This window comes from Astyanax mexicanus, chromosome 1, assembly GCF_023375975.1.
Source record: "Astyanax mexicanus isolate ESR-SI-001 chromosome 1, AstMex3_surface, whole genome shotgun sequence".
NCBI classification, from domain to species: Eukaryota; Metazoa; Chordata; class Actinopteri; order Characiformes; family Acestrorhamphidae; genus Astyanax; species Astyanax mexicanus.
Genome location: NC_064408.1, coordinates 128,487,729 through 128,507,033, shown reverse-complemented (window position 1 = coordinate 128,507,033; position 19,305 = coordinate 128,487,729). Strand labels below are relative to the sequence as shown.

General features: G+C 35.0%; 1 protein-coding gene across 2 annotated transcripts in view; it reads right to left on the bottom strand.

Moving 5' to 3' along the window:
* The window catches only part of LOC125785661 (sodium channel subunit beta-1-like), a 493,013-nt gene extending 481,592 nt beyond the window's left edge, over window positions 1–11,421 (bottom strand). Inside the window, exons 1-5 of one of the 2 annotated variants that reach the window (XR_007427994.1) lie at window positions 11,220–11,421; window positions 10,162–10,328; window positions 7,628–7,865; window positions 3,996–4,155; window positions 1,568–1,766 (exon numbers count right to left, since the gene is read on the bottom strand). Coding sequence is in view for 1 of the 2 variants with exons in the window: in XM_049469632.1 (XP_049325589.1) it covers window positions 1,721–1,766; window positions 3,996–4,155; window positions 7,628–7,865; window positions 10,162–10,328; window positions 11,220–11,271 (663 nt within the window). In the remaining variant the exon portion in view is untranslated. Of the gene's footprint in view, window positions 1–354; window positions 1,767–3,995; window positions 4,156–7,627; window positions 7,866–10,161; window positions 10,329–11,219 lie in introns of those variants that run through there. The other variant, XM_049469632.1, reaches the window with a different exon arrangement.
* Between the last annotated feature and the right edge of the window lie 7,884 nt (window positions 11,422–19,305).

Here is a 19,305-nt window from a genome sequence, read left to right as displayed (position 1 = left end):
CAGCCATCTATATTGTTGCTCTTTCTACGTATTATATTCTACGTATGTGTTATAACTGATTAATAAAGATTTTTAATGATTATTAATGATTTTTAAGGCATTTACAACCTAATTAGTAACCATTAATAAACTAATTGTAAACCATTTATAAACCCTTTATACAGGTAGTCTTATTTTAAAGTGGTTCCCTTTTTTCATTTGTTATTCTTGTGCTACACTACAGTAACACTACTTCTTAAATCCTCTCACACTTCTGTTACAATACTGCTACAATTCTGTAAGATTTGTCCCACTCAATATCAGAATTAGGTGGATTTGTCTCGCCCAAAAAAATTATGCCACAGAAAAAGCAGAAATGTTCTTTAAAAATAAACTTTTATTTTGAAAGCATGCTAAAATCTGCATCCCGCCATGAAAAGCACCGCCTCTCAGAACGCGTTTCTAATTAACGTTAGCTAAAGCAGTTATCTCTGCTTTTATTGAGGAGACGTATGTGCGTATGTGCTCTCGAGAGAGGGTGCTTTTTATGGCGGGGGTGCATTATGGTGGCTTTACTATGGTGCTGAATTCAGAACCCCCGCCAGGAAAAGCACCACCTCTCTCGGGAGAGGCTGCCAGGAAGCCAGGAAGACAGTGGGTAGAGGGGGTGCTTTTCCCGGCGGGGGTGCTGAATTCGGCACAACACTGGCTTTACATGCGAAATCAGTGATGAATGAGCAATGAATCGCAACAATAATTAACAATACACTGCAATAAATGTAATAAAACTACTTTAGGATAACCTCTTGTTCTGACCACAGACTGGGAGGGTTTGGGTTATCTAACGATTATATTAACTGCTGCCAGAAATCTCTATAAAACATAAAATTACAAAACTTTAACATCACTGTTACTTTACTGTTACTAAACCTTAGTATTACTCTTACAAATACTGTTACAGTACTGCTCTAACACTGTTACTGTTACATTACTCTAATACATTCACAGTACATTTACATAACTGTTACAATAATGACTTTATAATTACAAGACACATGTTACAAATGTTACACACTTACAACACTGATTTAATGTCTTATCAAAATCAAAGCCATCAATAGTTTTTGACATATTGTTCACAGAAGTATTCTCAAAAATAATTCAGTATAGTAAAAGTTTATAGAGCTGCATAAACATAACAGTCCGAGTTCTTTGATTTTCCCAAATTGAAAACCTCTGGAATATAATAAAGAGGAAGATGGATGATCACAAGCCATCAAACCACCAAACTGAACTGCTTGAATTTCTGCACCAGGAGTAAAGCAGCATAAAGTTATCCAAAAGCAGTGTGTAAGACTGGTGGAGGAGAACATGATGCCAAGATGCATGAAAAAAAAATACTGTGATTAAAAACCAACCAGGGTTATTCCACCAAATATTGATTATTGAACTTATTTAATGAACCATTTCTCATTTTCTGTAAATAAATGCTCTAAATGACTATAATATTTGTATTTGTAATTTAGGAGAAATGTTGTCTGTAGTTTATAGAATAAAACAACAATGTTCATTTTACTCAAATATAAACCTATAAATAGCAAAATCAGAGAAACTGATTCAGAAACTGAAGTGATCTCTTCATTTTTACAGAGCTGTATATATATATATATATATACTGTATATATTTACCCCTCACTATTATATATCATCACTATTATCACAGTAATGATGACAGCAGAGCTCACTCCAGATGCACCCCGTCACACCCGTCCTTCGGGTCAATCAGCCTGAAACACAAGAGCAGAGTGATGTCATCAAGCTCAATCAGAGCCAATCAGAGAGAGCGTTCAGAGAAACAGGTATAATCAGTGAACAGCAGATGATTTTACTAAATTGTTCTGTATAAGTGGAAAACACTAAACTGAATCTGTTACACTGTAAAAAACTAAATCTAAGCAAGTAATTTTTTTTTAATTTAAGGCAATAAATCTTATTTTCTTCTCTGATAAAACTTCTTTTTTTATCTTACTAAGCATTGTGTAAATGTTAGATTATTTTACTTATTTTAGGGATAATTATCTTAATCATTTTTACTTAGAATCTGTACATTATTTTAAGTAATTTGAACAAAAAATAATATGTGTCCAAAAACAGCGACTTTTTAGCTTGAGTTAGATGTTATTTCACTCATTTTGAGACTTTTTGTAAGAAATCTTACTAAGAAAATTTTGCTTACTCTATTGGCAGATTTATTTTGCTTAGTATACATATATTTATCTTAATTTGCATATGTTTTGTCTAGTTTTTGCAGTGTAACTGGCAGTTTTAAGGAAACTAACTGTAAAATAAAAAGTTTTTTTATTAACCCTCCTGTTATCTTCATTTATAAAGAACAGCAATACTGTTCTGGGGTCAGTTTGAGCCGGTTCATGTTTAATTATCCAAAAGATGATCTGAAACAAAAAATATATACTTTACTCTAAATATTAACTCCATTACTAATTATTCTATCAATATTTAGTGCAATACTGTTCCTCACCTCTAACACACTGCAAGAAACAAAATCTTAAGAAACAAGTGTTGAAATCTCATTTCAAGGCAACAAATCTTAATGTTTTAATCTCATAAAACTTGTTGTCTCACTAAGCTCTGGAGTGTAAGTGTATGTATTTTAGAATGTACGCTCTTATTTAGTCTTACTTGGAATTTGTACCTTGTTTTAAGTAATTTGAACACTAAATAATAAGCACAGTAAAAAAGTTATTCTGCATCTTGTGTGCACATTTTAGGACAGCAAGATTTCAAGATTTCTGCTTGATTTAAGTCTTAATTCACTTATTTTGAAACTTTGTATTTGCTATTTTAAGAAATCTTATTAAGAAAAAATCTCTCGCCCCATTGGCAGATTTCTTTACATATATTTTGTTGAGTTTTGCCAATTAATGTTTTTGCACCGCAGGCAATGCTTCAATTAGGATAATTCACTCTTTTTTTTTTAATCAAATGTAATGTTTCACTACTTTATCACTTTTGAAAGACCAACATATAATAAAACACAATAGTTTTACATTGAACATTAAAACATAACATTGCAATTTAGTTTTGGTTTTTGCAGGGGTGGTTGCAAATATGTGAGATGAACCATTTTCATATTATACAGCTCTTTTCTGTAAAAAAAAAAAATGAAGAGAGCACTTCAGTTTCTGAATCAGTTTCTCTGATTTTGCTATTTATAGGTTTATGTTTGAGTAAAATGAACATTGTTGTTTTATTCTATAAACTACAGACAACATTTCTCCCAAATTCTAAATAAAAATATTTTTTTGTCATTTAGAGCATTTATTTACAGAAAATGAGAAAAAGATGCAGAACTTTCAGACCTCAAATAATGCAAAGAAAACAACAAGTTCATATTCATAAATATTTAAGAGTTCAGAAATAATCAAAATTTGGTGGAATAATCCTGGTGGTTTTTAATCACAGTTTTTTTTTTCATGCATCTTGGCATCATGTTCTCCTCCACCAGTCTTACACACTGCTTTTGGATAACTTTATGCTGCTTTACTCCTGGTGCAAAAATTCAAGCAGTTCAGTTTGGTGGTTTGATGGTTTGTGATCATCCATCTTCCTCTTGATTATATTCCAGAGGTTTTCAATTTGGTAAAATCAAAGAAACTCATAGTTTTTAAAGTCTCTTATTTTTTTTTATCAGAGCTGTATATTGATGACAAAAAAATCTTTTAAACTCGTAACATAACAGGAGGGTTAAAAGAGTTTAACTATTTCTGTTTATGGTTATGTGATTACTGAATATATAAAAAAAAAACATGCAAGAAAATAAGTGTAAAACACAGTAATTATCTGTCATCCCTGCTTACCGTAATTTTCTCCTGCTGTATTTCATAATTTTCAAAGTTTTTAACAACGGTTTGTTCCCATGATGCTTTGGGTATATATAGAGATTAGAGGGAATATAGAGATTGGTATATCAGTGTAAGAGCGAATATGGGTCGTACTGGTTCCTCTCGCGCAGGGCTTTCCGGGCCTCTCGCGCCTCGTTCTCGGCGTAGATCTTCTTATAGCAGTAGATCAGAACCCCGAACATCCACAGCTGCAGAAACACGATCAGTACGTACATCATGATCTCAGAGATCACCGCCGTCAGCTCACGATTCGCTGAAACAACAACAACATCAAAAACACATTTATGTATATTTTTTTATATATTTCAGCTGCACTACATATATACTTGTAGTTGTATAATAATTACAGTCTTTATTCTACTATGTGTTTCTCTACTAATACTTTATTATTATCCTTCTTTATTAAACTTATTTCATTAATAGTATAGAATGTGTTCTTTGTGCATTTAAAGGTGTCATTTGATAACAGTTTGATTTGCTGGTTTATGTAAAAACGAACAGACATTTTCCTAAATTTGATGTATTTTTACTCCAAAATGCTACAGTAAAACCACTTAGAACTTTTATGATCAATAGTAGTGAATGGGTTCTTCTAGGATTTAATGGTTTCATTTGATAATCGTTTAATTTGCTGGTTTTATAGGACTTCAAAATCTGGTTTATATAAAAACAAATAGACACTTTTCCTAAGTTTAACATCCATTTACTCCAAAATGCTACAGTAAAATCACTTAAAACTTTTATGATCAATAGTATTAAAAGGCTTCTTCTAGGATTGAATGGTGTTATTAAAGAACAGTTTAATTTGCTGGTTTTATAGGACTTCAACATCTGGTTTATATAAAAACAATTAGACACTTTTCCTAAGTTTAACATCCATTTATTTTAAAATGCTACAGTAAAATCACTTACAACTTTTTGAATAATTAGTAGTGAAAGGTTTCTTCTAGGATTTACTGATATCATTTGACACCAATTTAATTTGCTGGTTTTATAGTACTCCAAAATCTGCTTCATATAAAAAAGAATAGACACTTTTTCTAAGTTTGTATTTTATACACTGCTCAAAAAAATAAAGGGAACACTCAAATAACACATCCTAGATCTGAATGAATGAAATATTCTCATTGAATACTTTGTTCTGTACAAAGTTGAATGTGCTGACAACAAAATCACACAAAAATCATCAATGGAAATCAAATTTATTAACCAATGGAGGCCTGGATTTGGAGCCACACACAAAATTAAAGTGAAAAAACACACTACAGGCTGATCCAACTTTAATGTAATGTCCTTAAAACAAGTCAAAATGAGGCTCAGTATTGTGTGTGGCCTCCACGTGCCTGTATGACCTCCCTACAACGCCTGGGCGTGCTCCTGATGAGGTGGCGGATGGTCTCCTGAGGGATCTCCTCCCAGACCTGGACTAAAGCATCCGCCAACTCCTGGACAGTCTGTGGTGCAACGTGACGTTGGTGGATGGAGCGAGACATGATGTCCCAGATGTGCTCAATCGGATTCAGGTCTGGGGAACGGGCGGGCCAGTCCATAGCTTCAATGCCTTCATCTTGCAGGAACTGCTGACATACTCCAGCCACATGAGGTCTAGCATTGTCCTGCATTAGGAGGAACCCAGGGCCAACCGCACCAGTATACGGTCTCACAAGGGGTCTGAGGATCTCATCTCGGTACCTAATGGCAGTCAGGCTACCTCTGGTGAGCACATGCAGCCCGTGCAGCCCTCCAAAGAAATGCCACCCCACACCATTACTGACCCACTGCCAAACCGGTCATGCTGAAGGATGTTGCAGGCAGCAGACCGCTCTCCACGGCGTCTCCAGACTCTGTCACGTCTGTCATGTGCTCAGTGTGAACCTGCTTTCATCTGTGAAGAGCACAAGGTGCCAGTGGCGAATTTGCCAATCCTGGTGTTCTCTGGCAAATGCCAAGCGTCCTGCACGGTGTTGGGCTGTGAGCACAACCCCCATCTGTGGACGTCGGGCCCTCATACCATCCTCATGGAGTCGGTTTCTAACCGTTTGTGCAGACACATGCACATTTGTGGCCTGCTGGAGGTCATTTTGCAGGGCTCTGGTAGTGCTCCTCCTGTTCCTTCTTGCACAAAGGCGGAGGTAGCGGTCCTGCTGCTGGGTTGTTGCCCTCCTACGGCCTCCTCCACGTCTCCTGGTGTACTGGCCTGTCCCCTGGTAGCGCCTCCAGCCTCTGGACACTACGCTGACAGACACAGCAAACCTTCTTGCCACAGCTCGCATTGATGTGCCATCCTGGATGAGCTGCACTACCTGAGCCACTTGTGTGGGTTGTAGAGTCCGTCTCATGCTACCACGAGTGTGAAAGCACCACCAACATTCAAAACTGACCAAAACATCAGCCAGACAGCATAGGTTCTGAGAAGTGGTCTGTGGTCCCCACCTGCAGAACCACTCCTTTATTGAGTGTGTCTTGCTAATTGCCAATAATTTCCACCTGTTGTCTATTCCATTTGCACAACAGCAGGTGAAATTGATTGTCAATCAGTGTTGCTTCCTAAGTGGACAGTTTAATTTCACAGAAGTTTGATTTACTTGGAGTTATATTGTGTTATTTGAGTGTTCCCTTTATTTTTTTGAGCAGTGTATAAGTTTGTATCGTATTTTTAGCCCAAAATTCCACAGTAAAATCACTTAAAACTTTTATGATCAATAGTATTGAAAGGGTTCTTCTAGGATTTATTGGTGTCATTTGATTACAGTTCTATTTGCTTGTTTTATAGGACTTCAAAATCTGGTTTATGTAAAAACGATTAGACACTTTTTTCTAAGTTTAACGTCAATTTATTCCAAAATGCTACAGTAGAATCACTTAGAACTTTTATGATCAATAGTAGTGAATAGGTTCTTCTAGGATTTAATAGTGTCATTTAATAACAGTTTAATTTGCTGGTTTAATAGGACTCAAAGAATCTGGTTTATGTAAAAACTTTTCCAAAGTTTGATGTCTATTTACTCCAAAATGCTACAGTAATTTTAATATGAACTTTTATGATTAATAGTATTAAAAGGTTTATTTTAGGATTTAATGGTTTCATTTGATAATAGTTTGATTTGCTGGTTTTATATGACTTTAAAATCTGGTTTATATAAAAAGGAATAGACACTGTTCATAAGTTTAACATTAATTTACTCCAAAATGCTACAGTAAAATCAGTTAAAACTTTTATGTTCAAAAGTAGTGAAAGTATTCTTCTAGGATTTAATAGTGTAATTTTATAACAGTTTGATTTGCTTGTTTTATAAGACTCCAAAATCTGGTTTATGTAAAAATGATTTGACACTTTTCCTAAGTTTAACATCCATTTACTCCAAAATTCTACAGTAATATTATTTAGAACTTTTATGTTCAATAGTAGTGAAAGGGTTCTTCTAGGATTTAATAGTGTCATTTAATAACAATTTGATTTACTGATTTTATAGGACTCCAAAATCTGCTTTATGCAAGAGCAAATAGACAGTAGTTAATTGACTATGGTCTGTATAAATGGCAATTAAAAAATCTTAAACCTTGAATACAAGTTTCAGTGCTTCAACTTTCACCTTTCATCTTTTTCTCCAGCAAATATGTTACTATTGTATTGATTTTATTTTTCTTACTATTACAATGATGATTTTTCACAAGCCTGAATCAGTGTTAAATTAAGCAGTGGTAATCAGTGGTAAAGCTCTCACCTTCAGCCACCACGCTGAGCTCCACCGTCCTCCTGATCTCCACCTTGTGTTCCCCCACCGTGAGGAACAGCGTTCTCCGGATCACGCACTCGTACGTTCCCGAGTCGTTAAACGTGACGTTGTGGATGAAGATGGCTCCGATCTGAATGTCCGCCGTTCTCTTCGTCCCCTGCCACTCCAGACGCTCCTCAAACTGCTTGTCCATGATGATGGAGATCGGATGCTCATAATTAAAGATCTGGAGGAGAGAGAGATCGATCAATCAATCAATCAATTAATCAATCAATCAATTAATCAATCAACCTTTATTTTGACTCGGATGTACATTGAGGGCAACCCTCATTTTTAATGTAGCCGAGCTAAATTTAACTAAATAAAAGCTAAATTTAATTATTTTAAAATAACAGTAAATAAAATATAAAAATAGAATTAGAATAAAATAAAAAAATATATAATTAGAATAAAGCTAGCTTCAATTGATAAAAAATCAAGATCAATAGAATATAAGATTAATACAACAAAAATTAGTTGAAATTTGCTAAAAATAACTTTTACATAATATAATAAAAATACAAAAAGCAATAATAATAATAAAAATTATAGTAATAATAATAAAAGAAAATCAATAATACATACAAAATAATAATACAAAATAAGGAAACAAATAAAAAGGAAATAAAAAAGTAAAGGAAGAACTAAAATAAGAAATAAAAGTTAAGAATAAATAAGATTAAGTAAAACAGGTACAGGCGGTCTGAAGGTGGTTAGATACACGGATACATGCCATGTTAGGTCATGTTAAGTGATATAAAAGCACTTTTTAAATAAAGATTTTATTTATTAAAGGAAAAAAACCCTAGTGAAAAAAGTAGATTAAAGTAGAGTATTAAAGCATTATTGTGCTAAAATGCACTAAAGTAATCAGTATATTTAAAGAGTGCTAAAATACAACAACTTCTTTTCTGTACTTATTATACTTTAATTACAGTATAAAAATAGTACAAAAGTCTTACTTAAACTGTGCTTAAAAATGTACTTAATTGTACTAAAATGGAACTATTTTAAATATACTTAAGTAACATTTAAATATTTAAGCTACTTCATGTATGTAACCACAAACTCTCATGATAGTTTAGAGGAGAGAATTCGGGTTACAAGAATTTAATAAAAGATTAAACATAAAACATGATTATAATGATGATTCATTGTTATTATGAAGTTAATAAAGGTGAGGATATACAGAATGTCCTGCCTCTTTTTCTTTTTCTACAAAACATACTGAAAACATACTGAAAACATACTGAAAACGTACTGAAAACGTACTGAAAACATACTGAAAACGTACTGAAAACATACTGAAAACGTACTGAAAACATACTGAAAACGTACTGAAAACGTACTGAAAACGTACTGAAAACGTACTGAAAACATACTGAAAACATACTGAAAACATACTGAAAACGTACTGAAAACATACTGAAAACGTACTGAAAACATACTGAAAACGTACTGAAAACATACTGAAAACGTACTGAAAACATACTGAAAACGTACTGAAAACGTACTGAAAACGTACTGAAAACGTACTGAAAACGTACTGAAAACATACTGAAAACGTACTGAAAACATACTGAAAACGTACTGAAAACGTACTGAAAACGTACTGAAAACGTACTGAAAACATACTGAAAACATACTGAAAACGTACTGAAAACGTACTGAAAACATACTGAAAACATACTGAAAACGTACTGAAAACGTACTGAAAACGTACTGAAAACGTACTGAAAACGTACTGAAAACATACTGAAAACGTACTGAAAACATACTGAAAACGTACTGAAAACGTACTGAAAACGTACTGAAAACGTACTGAAAACGTACTGAAAACGTACTGAAAACATACTGAAAACGTACTGAAAACGTACTGAAAACATACTGAAAACGTACTGAAAACGTACTGAAAACATACTGAAAACGTACTGAAAACGTACTGAAAACGTACTGAAAACGTACTGAAAACGTACTGAAAACATACTGAAAACATACTGAAAACGTACTGAAAACGTACTGAAAACGTACTGAAAACGTACTGAAAACATACTGAAAACGTACTGAAAACATACTGAAAACATACTGAAAACGTACTGAAAACATACTGAAAACATACTGAAAACGTACTGAAAACGTACCAAACCGTGGGGTTAATACTGAGGAGTGAACCGAAACGTGAATTTTCTTTAAAGTTAGACCCCTACTATATATAGGTATATGTGTATAGTATAGGATGGCATGGATGGATTAGTGCCGGATGCAGTTCTTGAGGTGGAAGGTTGTTTCCGGTTGAGAGTACGCTGTGCGCTATTGGCTGCCTCTTCTTACGGTGGATGGATGCGTGTTGAGTATGAATGGTTGTGTATAAAAAACGTGAAAGCGTAAAGCATCCTAGGGTTTCTAGAAAGGTGCTAAATAAGTGTAACTTCATTCATTCATATTTTTGGGTGTATAGTGTATCGAGTGTGATTGACACTCACGTGGACGGAGTCATTAAGCCCAGATGGTGTGAAGTACCAGTCCACCGACGCCTCGGCCACCACCTCCTCCCTCTGCTTACAGGAAATACAGCCCAACAGAAACCTCTGACCCGCCACCGCCTCCGTCATAGAGTCCACCTCCGCACAGCCGGCATCACACCGAGAGACTAAACACACACGGTACCAGTAACAAGATACAATAGTGAAGTGATTCTGTATCTACTGTAACTGTAGATTAATTACAGAGCAGTACGGGTACAACAGATTACAGTGCTGGTGATTCTGTATCTACTGTAACTGTAGATTAATTACAGAGCAGTACGGGTACAACAGATTACGGTGCTGGTGATTCTGTATCTACTGTAACTGTAGATTAATTACAGAGCAGTACGGGTACAACAGATTACAGTGCTGGTGATTCTGTATCTACTGTAACTGTAGATTAATTACAGAGCAGTACGGGTACAACAGATTACGGTGCTGGTGATTCTGTATCTACTGTAACTGTAGATTAATTACAGAGCAGTACGGGTACAACAGATTACAGTGCTGGTGATTCTGTATCTACTGTAACTGTAGATTAATTACAGAGCAGTACAGGTACAACAGATTACACTGCTGGTGATTCTGTATCTACTGTAACTGTAGATTAATTACAGAGCAGTACGGGTACAACAGATTACAGTGCTGGTGATTCTGTATCTACTGTAACTGTAGATTAATTACAGAGCAGTACGGGTACAACAGATTACAGTGTTGGTGATTCTGTATCTACTGTAACTGTAGATTAACCCTTATATAAACTAAAAATAAGTAATCTGAGGGCAATCTGTTACATTTGAAGGATCGAGACGAATTCTGGCAGGGAGGCAGAATTCAGCACAACACCTGTAAAGGAAAGTTTTCGAACTGGAAACCTTCTAAAAAGCAATCAGAGTTGAGTATAGGCAGACATGATGCAGTGTGAAACCGAAACTAAACGTACAGAATTTAATTTATCACACACATAAAGCTCAGTTTGGAGTAAAACATTCAAAAAAAGTATGAAGAAATCTTACCGCACATGAAAAACAGGCAGAATGCCAAAACTGATCCAATTTTCAGCCACATTATTAGAAGAATTGCTCCAAAACAGATTATTATGTCATATTTTCTCACGCTTTAGTCCCTTTTCAGCTGTTTCGCTAATAAACTATAAGAAAGTTCTGGTTAAATCCGGCTCAGGTTTAGTTGTGAGGTTGAGCTTCAGGCCGGGTCGTGTTGAGGGGCTAAATTTAGGCCGTGTGAAAATCCTGGTGTCTTAATCTGAAACCACTCCCCCCTCCCCAAACCCTGCAGTCCGAGACGCAATCCGAGCCGAGGGTCCGGCATTAAAGAGACCAATCCACATAACAAACAACATCCAGTAGACGTTTACATTTTTTTTCTTCTTCATACTTGTTTTTTCGTACTTGCATAAGTTTATTTCTTTAATTTTGTATACATTTGAAATATATTTATATATATATATATATATATAGAGAGTATGTACATGTTTTATTTTTATTTTTGTGTGAATGCACAGTATAATTATAGGCACTAATGAGGATCTAAATAAAATAAACAAATAGACATTTAATTTTGATTGCATTGCATTTTTTTTTGTTAAACCAACTCCCCAGCTAACAGAAAACGTTAAAAGAATGTTTAGCAACGTCTTGAAAAGGTTTCAAGAAAAGTTAGATTGTAACAACAATAGAAACAAAGTTCCAGGAAGGTTCTGAAAACATGTGACGTAATAACGGTTTGCATCACAACGTTATTATATTATTATATTCTGGCCCCAAGTGACGTTGCACAGATGTTACTACAATGTTTAAAATGTCAAATAAAAACGTTCTAAGAACATCAGGAAAACTTGACAAACTGAATGTTCTAAGAATTATTCTAATTATTGTAATGTTCATCAAACGTTCTACAAAACCACTTTCCAAGCTAACAGAAAACGTTAGAAGAACGTTAAGCAATGTCTTAAATTGGATGCAAGGAGGTTAGCAATTAGCAGGTTTACAATTAGTTTATTAATGGTTACTAATTAGGTTGTAAATGCCTTATAAATCATTAATAATCAGTTATAACACATACGTAGAAAAAGCAACAATGACCTGTTGTTTGCCAAATAGTGAACCCACAGCCATCTATATTGTTGGCCTTTCTAATTATGTGTTATAACTCAGTGTTTCTCAACCTTTTTTCTATCACGACACCCTTTAAATATATGCGAGATGTCACGGCACCCCAGTTTCCGGGGGTGTGGGGGGGGGGGGGGGCGGGTGCTGGCGCAGTAATTCAGGTGAGAACAGGGGGGGGGGAGGGGGGTTGATGGATGCTGGCGCAGTACTTCAGGTGAGAACGGGGGGGGGGGGGGGTGGTGGATGCTGGCGCAGTACTTCAGGTGAAAACAGGGGGGGGTGCTGGCGCAGTACTTCAGGTGAAAACAGGGGGGGGGTGCTGGCGCAGTACTACAGGTGAGAACGAGGGGTGTTGCTGGCGGAATATGAAATAAAATAGCGCGTGCATCGCGTGGGGGACAAAAACTTTACAGTGTGTCCCAATTTAAGGGCTGCATCCTTCAGAGGCTGTATTAGAAGACAGATTGCGTCACAGCTGCGCAGTAATACACCGCCTCTGTGGGTCGCATCCTTCAGAGTATGCTGCCTGTGAATTGGGACACACCCCGACACGAGCTGACTCTGGAAAGGAAATATGCACGTGAGGCGCAATATTTTGACGGCACCCCCGATGAAGCCAGACGGCACCCCAGGGTGCCGCGGCACCCTGGTTGAGAAACACTGTTATAACTGATTATTAATGATTTTTAAGGCATTTACAACCTAATTAGTAACCATTAATAAACTAATTGTAACCCATTTATAAACCCTTTATAAAGGTAGTCTTATTTTAAAGTGGTTCCAAACGTTTCTCACAATACATAGACAAATAGACAAATACTTTATTAACATTATTGTAGCATAAAAAAAATGTCCCACAACAAAAAAATGTAATATTGCTGTTAATAGTGTAGTTGAAGTAATATTATAAGGATGTTTAAAAATGTAAATTAAAATTGTTCTAAAAACATTAGGAAAACCTGACAGATTGAACATTCTAAGAACATTACTGTAATGTTCATAAAATGTTCTACTAAACCACATAAACAGCTAACAAATGGGTAGAAGGAGAGGAATTGCAGTCTGCAGTGACATCACGTGACTGAGTGTAATTACATGCAATCACCACTAGGTGTAGATATTACAAAACAGTAGAGCACTTACTGTAAACCTGTAAATCAGCCATTACATTAAGGCCCAATCCCATTTTACCCCCTGGCTTTACCACTTACCCCTACCTTTTGATTTTCGAGGGTAACCCTTCCTCTTAGAACAGAGTTATAAGGGTTTGGGGTGAAATCCTCCCCTTCTAATCTGAAGATCTTTATATTCTTTTCAGTCCTGTTACCAAAACTCATGTGGTTTTTAAAAAGCATGTTTAAAAGCAAGTCCACTAATTCCTTTTATTTTCTCTCAAGAAAGTCTTTATTTTAAAGAAATGGTTGAATATGTTTGAATAATAAAAAATATTCCTCCTATTACTGGAACTCACTCCTGTTACTGGAACTCAATCCTGTAACTGGAACTCACTCCTGTTACTGGAACTCAATCCTGTAACTGGAACTCACTCCTGTAACTGGAACTCAATCCTGTAACTGGAACTCACTCCTGTTACTGGAACTCACTCCTGTAACTGGAACTCACTCCTGTAACTGGAGCTCACTCCTGTTACTGGAACTCACTCCTGTTACTGGAACTCACTCCTGTTACTGGAACTCACTCCTGTTACTGGAACTCACTCCTGTAACTGGAACTCACTCCTGTTACTGGAACTCACTCCTGTAACTGGAACTCACTCCTGTAACTGGAGCTCACTCCTGTTACTGGAACTCACTCCTGTTACTGGAACTCACTCCTGTAACTGGAACTCACTCCTGTAACTGGAACTCACTCCTGTAACTGGAACTCACTCCTGTTACTGGAACTCAATCCTGTAACTGGAACTCACTCCTGTAACTGGAACTCACTACTGTAACTGGAACTCACTCCTGTAACTGGAACTCACTCCTGTAACTGGAACTCACTCCTGTAACTGGAACTCACTCCTGTAACTGGAACTCACTCCTGTTACTGGAACTCAATCCTGTAACTGGAACTCACTCCTGTAACTGGAACTCACTACTGTAACTGGAACTCACTCCTGTAACTGGAACTCACTCCTGTAACTGGAACTCACTCCTGTAACTGGAACTCACTCCTGTAACTGGAACTCACTCCTGTAACTGGAACTCACTCCTGTTACTGGAACTCAATCCTGTAACTGGAACTCACTCCTGTAACTGGAATTCACTACTGTTACTGGAACTCAATCCTGTAACTGGAACTCACTCCTGTAACTGGAACTCACTCCTGTAACTGGAACTCACTCCTGTTACTGGAACTCACTCCTGTAACTGGAACTCACTCCTGTAACTGGAACTCACTCCTGTAACTGGAACTCACTCCTGTAACTGGAACTCACTCCTGTTACTGGAACTCAATCCTGTAACTGGAACTCACTCCTGTAACTGGAATTCACTACTGTTACTGGAACTCAATCCTGTAACTGGAACTCACTCCTGTAACTGGAACTCACTCCTGTAACTGGAACTCACTCCTGTTACTGGAACTCAATCCTGTAACTGGAACTCACTCCTGTAACTGGAACTCACTCCTGTAACTGGAACTCACTCCTGTAACTGGAACTCACTACTGTTACTGGAAAACTTTTTATGTTTTGAGTATCAGGACTGAAAGTAACAGGAATGAGTTTTTAGCATAGAATTAGCAAAAACATGAAAAATAGCTCAATGGTGGCTATGCTAACAGCATGAGGACACTGAGCACATTCTAGTGATTTCCCCAAAATAAACCACTAAGATGTGAGAATTAATTTAGGTAACAGGACTGAGTGTTGAGATTGAGCTACTCATTCATCTTTTCAAAATAGGGTCAAATATACAGAAAAAAAAACTAATGAGGGAAATGTTTGAGAAATTTGTTGTTCCCATGATCTTCAGAAGAACAAGCTGATGATGTCACTTCCTGTTGTAGATGTGACTTCCTGTGGTAGAATGTTACAGATGTTTCAGACGATCAGGGTAATGTGTTACAGTGTCGGTAACAGGACTGAGTGAAACCACAACAACAGGGACACAACTAAAATGTGTATTTTTTTTACTTATATAATATAGATTTATTATGAAAAAAATATATACATTTTAAAGCAGAGATGGGATTTGAAGTGACACAACACAATGCAAAAATATACATCTCTGAATGATTTTAATATTTATATTTGATTTTAAAGTTTATAGTTAGAGAGTGGGGGGCAGGTAGGAAATGCTATTTTTTCAGTGTTCTAAGTAGTTTTTTATTATTTTTTTCAATTAGGTATGTTACTTTTACAATTAGGGCAATGTACAAGACATTATTCTTAATAATAAAATGTATTTTAAAGTTATTTTGTGTGCACATTTATACATGTAATTTCCTAGGGATTCCATAAATCATGTTCAGTTTCAGAAGAAACAATACAGATATTAACTGTGTAAATCTGCAGTTTTGCTGTTTTTCAGGTTTTGCTTTACTGAGCATCCAGCAGATGTTGGAGTTGCAGACAGCTGCTTTTAATAACAGCTATTTTTTAATGTAAAAGGAAGTAAAACTATTCAAAACTGAAACAGAGAGTTCCTGTGTTCCTCAGAAACATGACCCTGTGGAAACTGTACCCAGAACTGTATAAGGAAATAAATACAGAAATATATTTAAATATGAGCTCTGATCTGCACAGTGCAGATTTACATAGCAGTAAAACAACCAGAATATATTTCATATTTATAATCTCTGCTGGATTTTCTCAGTCAGTTTTATGAGGTAGAGTCACCTGGAATTCAGGCTTTCAGTTAACAGCTGTGCTGAACTCATCAAGAGTTAATTACTTGAATTTCTTGTCTCTTAATAAAGTGTTTGAGAGCATCAGTTAAAGTAAAGTAGTGAAGAGGTAGAGTTACAGGTATACAGTGAATAGTGAATATTTCAGTAATGTTCGAATCCAGGTTATGAGAAGAAACAACTACTAAGTTACCACAAAGACCATCAAAAACATTATGATGATGAAACTGGCTCTCATCAGGATAACGGAATGTTCTGTGATGTCACGGAATGTTGGGTATGACATGTTCTGTGATGTCACGGAAAGTTCTGTGATGTCACGGAAAGTTCTGTGATGTCACGGAATGTTTTGTGATGTCTCTTCTGATGGTCTCTCATTTGTTGTATTGTTTCATTTTAGTGTTTTTTCATTAAAATGTTCTGTATTGTATTTTAATACTAAACTCATCGTGTTGCACATCTCTGCTGGATTTTTTCAGTCAGCTTTATGAGGTAGAGTCTCCTGGAATTCAGGCTTTCAGTTAACAGCTGTGCTGAACTCATCAAGAGTTGATTACTTGAATTTCTTGTCTCTTAATAAAGTGTTTGAGAGCATCAGTTAAAGTAAAGTAGTGAAGAGGTAGAGTTACAGGTATACAGTGAATAGTGAATATTTGAGTAATGTTCGAATCCAGGTTATGAGAAGCAACAACTACTCAAATAAATAAAGATAAAAAATACTTTAAGAAAAAATGAAGGTCAGTCAAGCAGAAAAAAATGACCATCAAAAATTGTATAATGATGGAACTGGCACTCATCAGTACCACCCCAGGAAAAATGGAAGTGCAAGAGTTTCCTCTGTTGTACAGGATAGGTTAATCAGAGTGGTAACTCTGAAACCGCCTCAGAAACCGCAATAATAATAATAATAATAATAATAATAATAATAATAATAATAATAATAATAATAATAATAATAATAATAATAATATATACAAAAAAAAAAGAATTAAAATTATAGTAGAATAATAATACAATCAAAACCAGACAGATAAAAATAAAATCTCATGAAAAGCTAGAAAAATAAAAATAATATAATAATAAGTTAATGATAAAATCAGGACGAAATCATAAAATGTATATAATTATAAAAAAATAATAAGAAGGATCTAATTGAAAGCTAGACAAATAAGAATAAGGTCTAATTAAAAGTGAATGTAAAAATATATATGTTTTAAGCTTTTCTTAAACAATAACAGCAAAGGTTGCTTGCCAAATATTTATCATTTAAAATGAAGATTATACTTTTAATGTGATTTAATCTGAGTTTAAATAAAGTTAAACAGTGTTTATATGAAATGTAATAATGACATGATGCTGTGACAATTTTTTTGTTAGTATTATTTAACTTTTACTTATTTTTTTAAGTCCTTCTTTTTTATTGTTTTTAGTATTTAGTGTATTTCATTTTTTTTTGTGTGTTAAGTTTTTTTTCTTTTAACCTTTGAATTTCTTACCTATGATTTAATGCTTCCTACTCTTAAACTTTTACCTTTATCTTATTTAGTTTATATACCTTATTTTATAAAATCATGTTTTCTTCATGTATTGGCTCAACTACAGTTTTGATGAAGACCACTTTCAATGTACTTTGAGTATAAATAAAGTTTGATCGGTTGATTGATTGATTAATTGATACATACAGTGTTTATATGAAATCTAATTATGTCATAATGCTGTTACACAATTTTAGTTAGTTTTTATTATTATTGTTATTTTTATTTTTAAGATGAGTTTTAAGGTAATGTTTTAGCTACTTTTTTACCTTTCCTTATTCCTTTTTTTTCTTTTCTTTTTTTCTTTTTAGCTTATTTATATTTTGTGTTAAGTTAGTTTTATTTATTAATCAGTTGCCTTTTCATTTTTATTTGTTTTTGGTTCCTACTTTTAAACTTATACTTTTATTGTATTTTATAATATTTTATTTTCTCATTTGACAATCCTTTCTTTATGTATTGGCTCAGCTACAATTTAAATAAGGACCACTTTTAATGTGTTCTGAGTTTAAATAAAGTTTGATTGATTGATTGATTGATTGATTGATTGGTTGATTGATTGATTAATTAGTTGTTACACAGTGTTTATATTTGTAATTGTAATGATCAGGTCAATGCTGTTACACTAAATTAGGCACTTTATATTGATATTGATCGGAGCTAATTACAGTAGAGTATCAGTACCGTATTGATCCCGATGCTCCGCTGGGTTCTGATGTGTGTACAGATGGATATATGGTGAGGTTATATCGAGTGAGCGGGTCTGAAAGCTGAACGCTGTTCTGCAGGGCTGTGTTTGGTTATCACTGACCTGCTGCTCAGCTCTCAGTGTCAGTTTGTCCAGTCTTGAGCTCAAGGCCAGAATAACAGAAACAAGGTTACCAAAGCAGGATTACGTCCGTTTTCCACTCCCTGCACTGATACAGGACGTGGGCTGTGATGTCACTGAGGACATCCAGAGAGACTGGAGAACATTACTGTAGAGCTTATCATCACATTCCAGCAGAATCACAATCAGCACATCTCTGAGATTCACAGTGTGAAACACTTTCTAAAAGATTCTGACTTTATTCAGACTCATTATAAAAAAGTGTTTTTTTCTTTTTTCTGTAATCACCTGTTAAACAATAGAAGAAGAAAAAGTAGAGGTGTCTCGTCTAAATCTTTATATATATAGTAGGGGTGTCACGATTCTCTAAATCCTCGATTCGATTTTATTTCTGATTTTAGGGTCACGATTCGATTAGATTCTCGATTTTTCTTTTTTTTTTTTTTTTACAGCAGAGAGGCCTATGCCAGTTTTAGATTAGTCTATGATCAGTTATTGGTTTGATTCATCAAATTTACAATATCTTATTTCAAAAGGTGGGCTTGATATAAGTGATGCAAAGTGATACAAGTGATCTGTAATACAGCACATTAGGCACTAATGGTCAAATTTAAATAATTTAATTAAGATATATATGTAATGCCATCTAGTGGCTTTTTTGGTAGCAGCAGTGTGCACTATTAAAACAGCAATGTGCAACATAACAAAATAAATAATACAAAAATACAGGCACAATCATGTACAAAATAATAGAAAA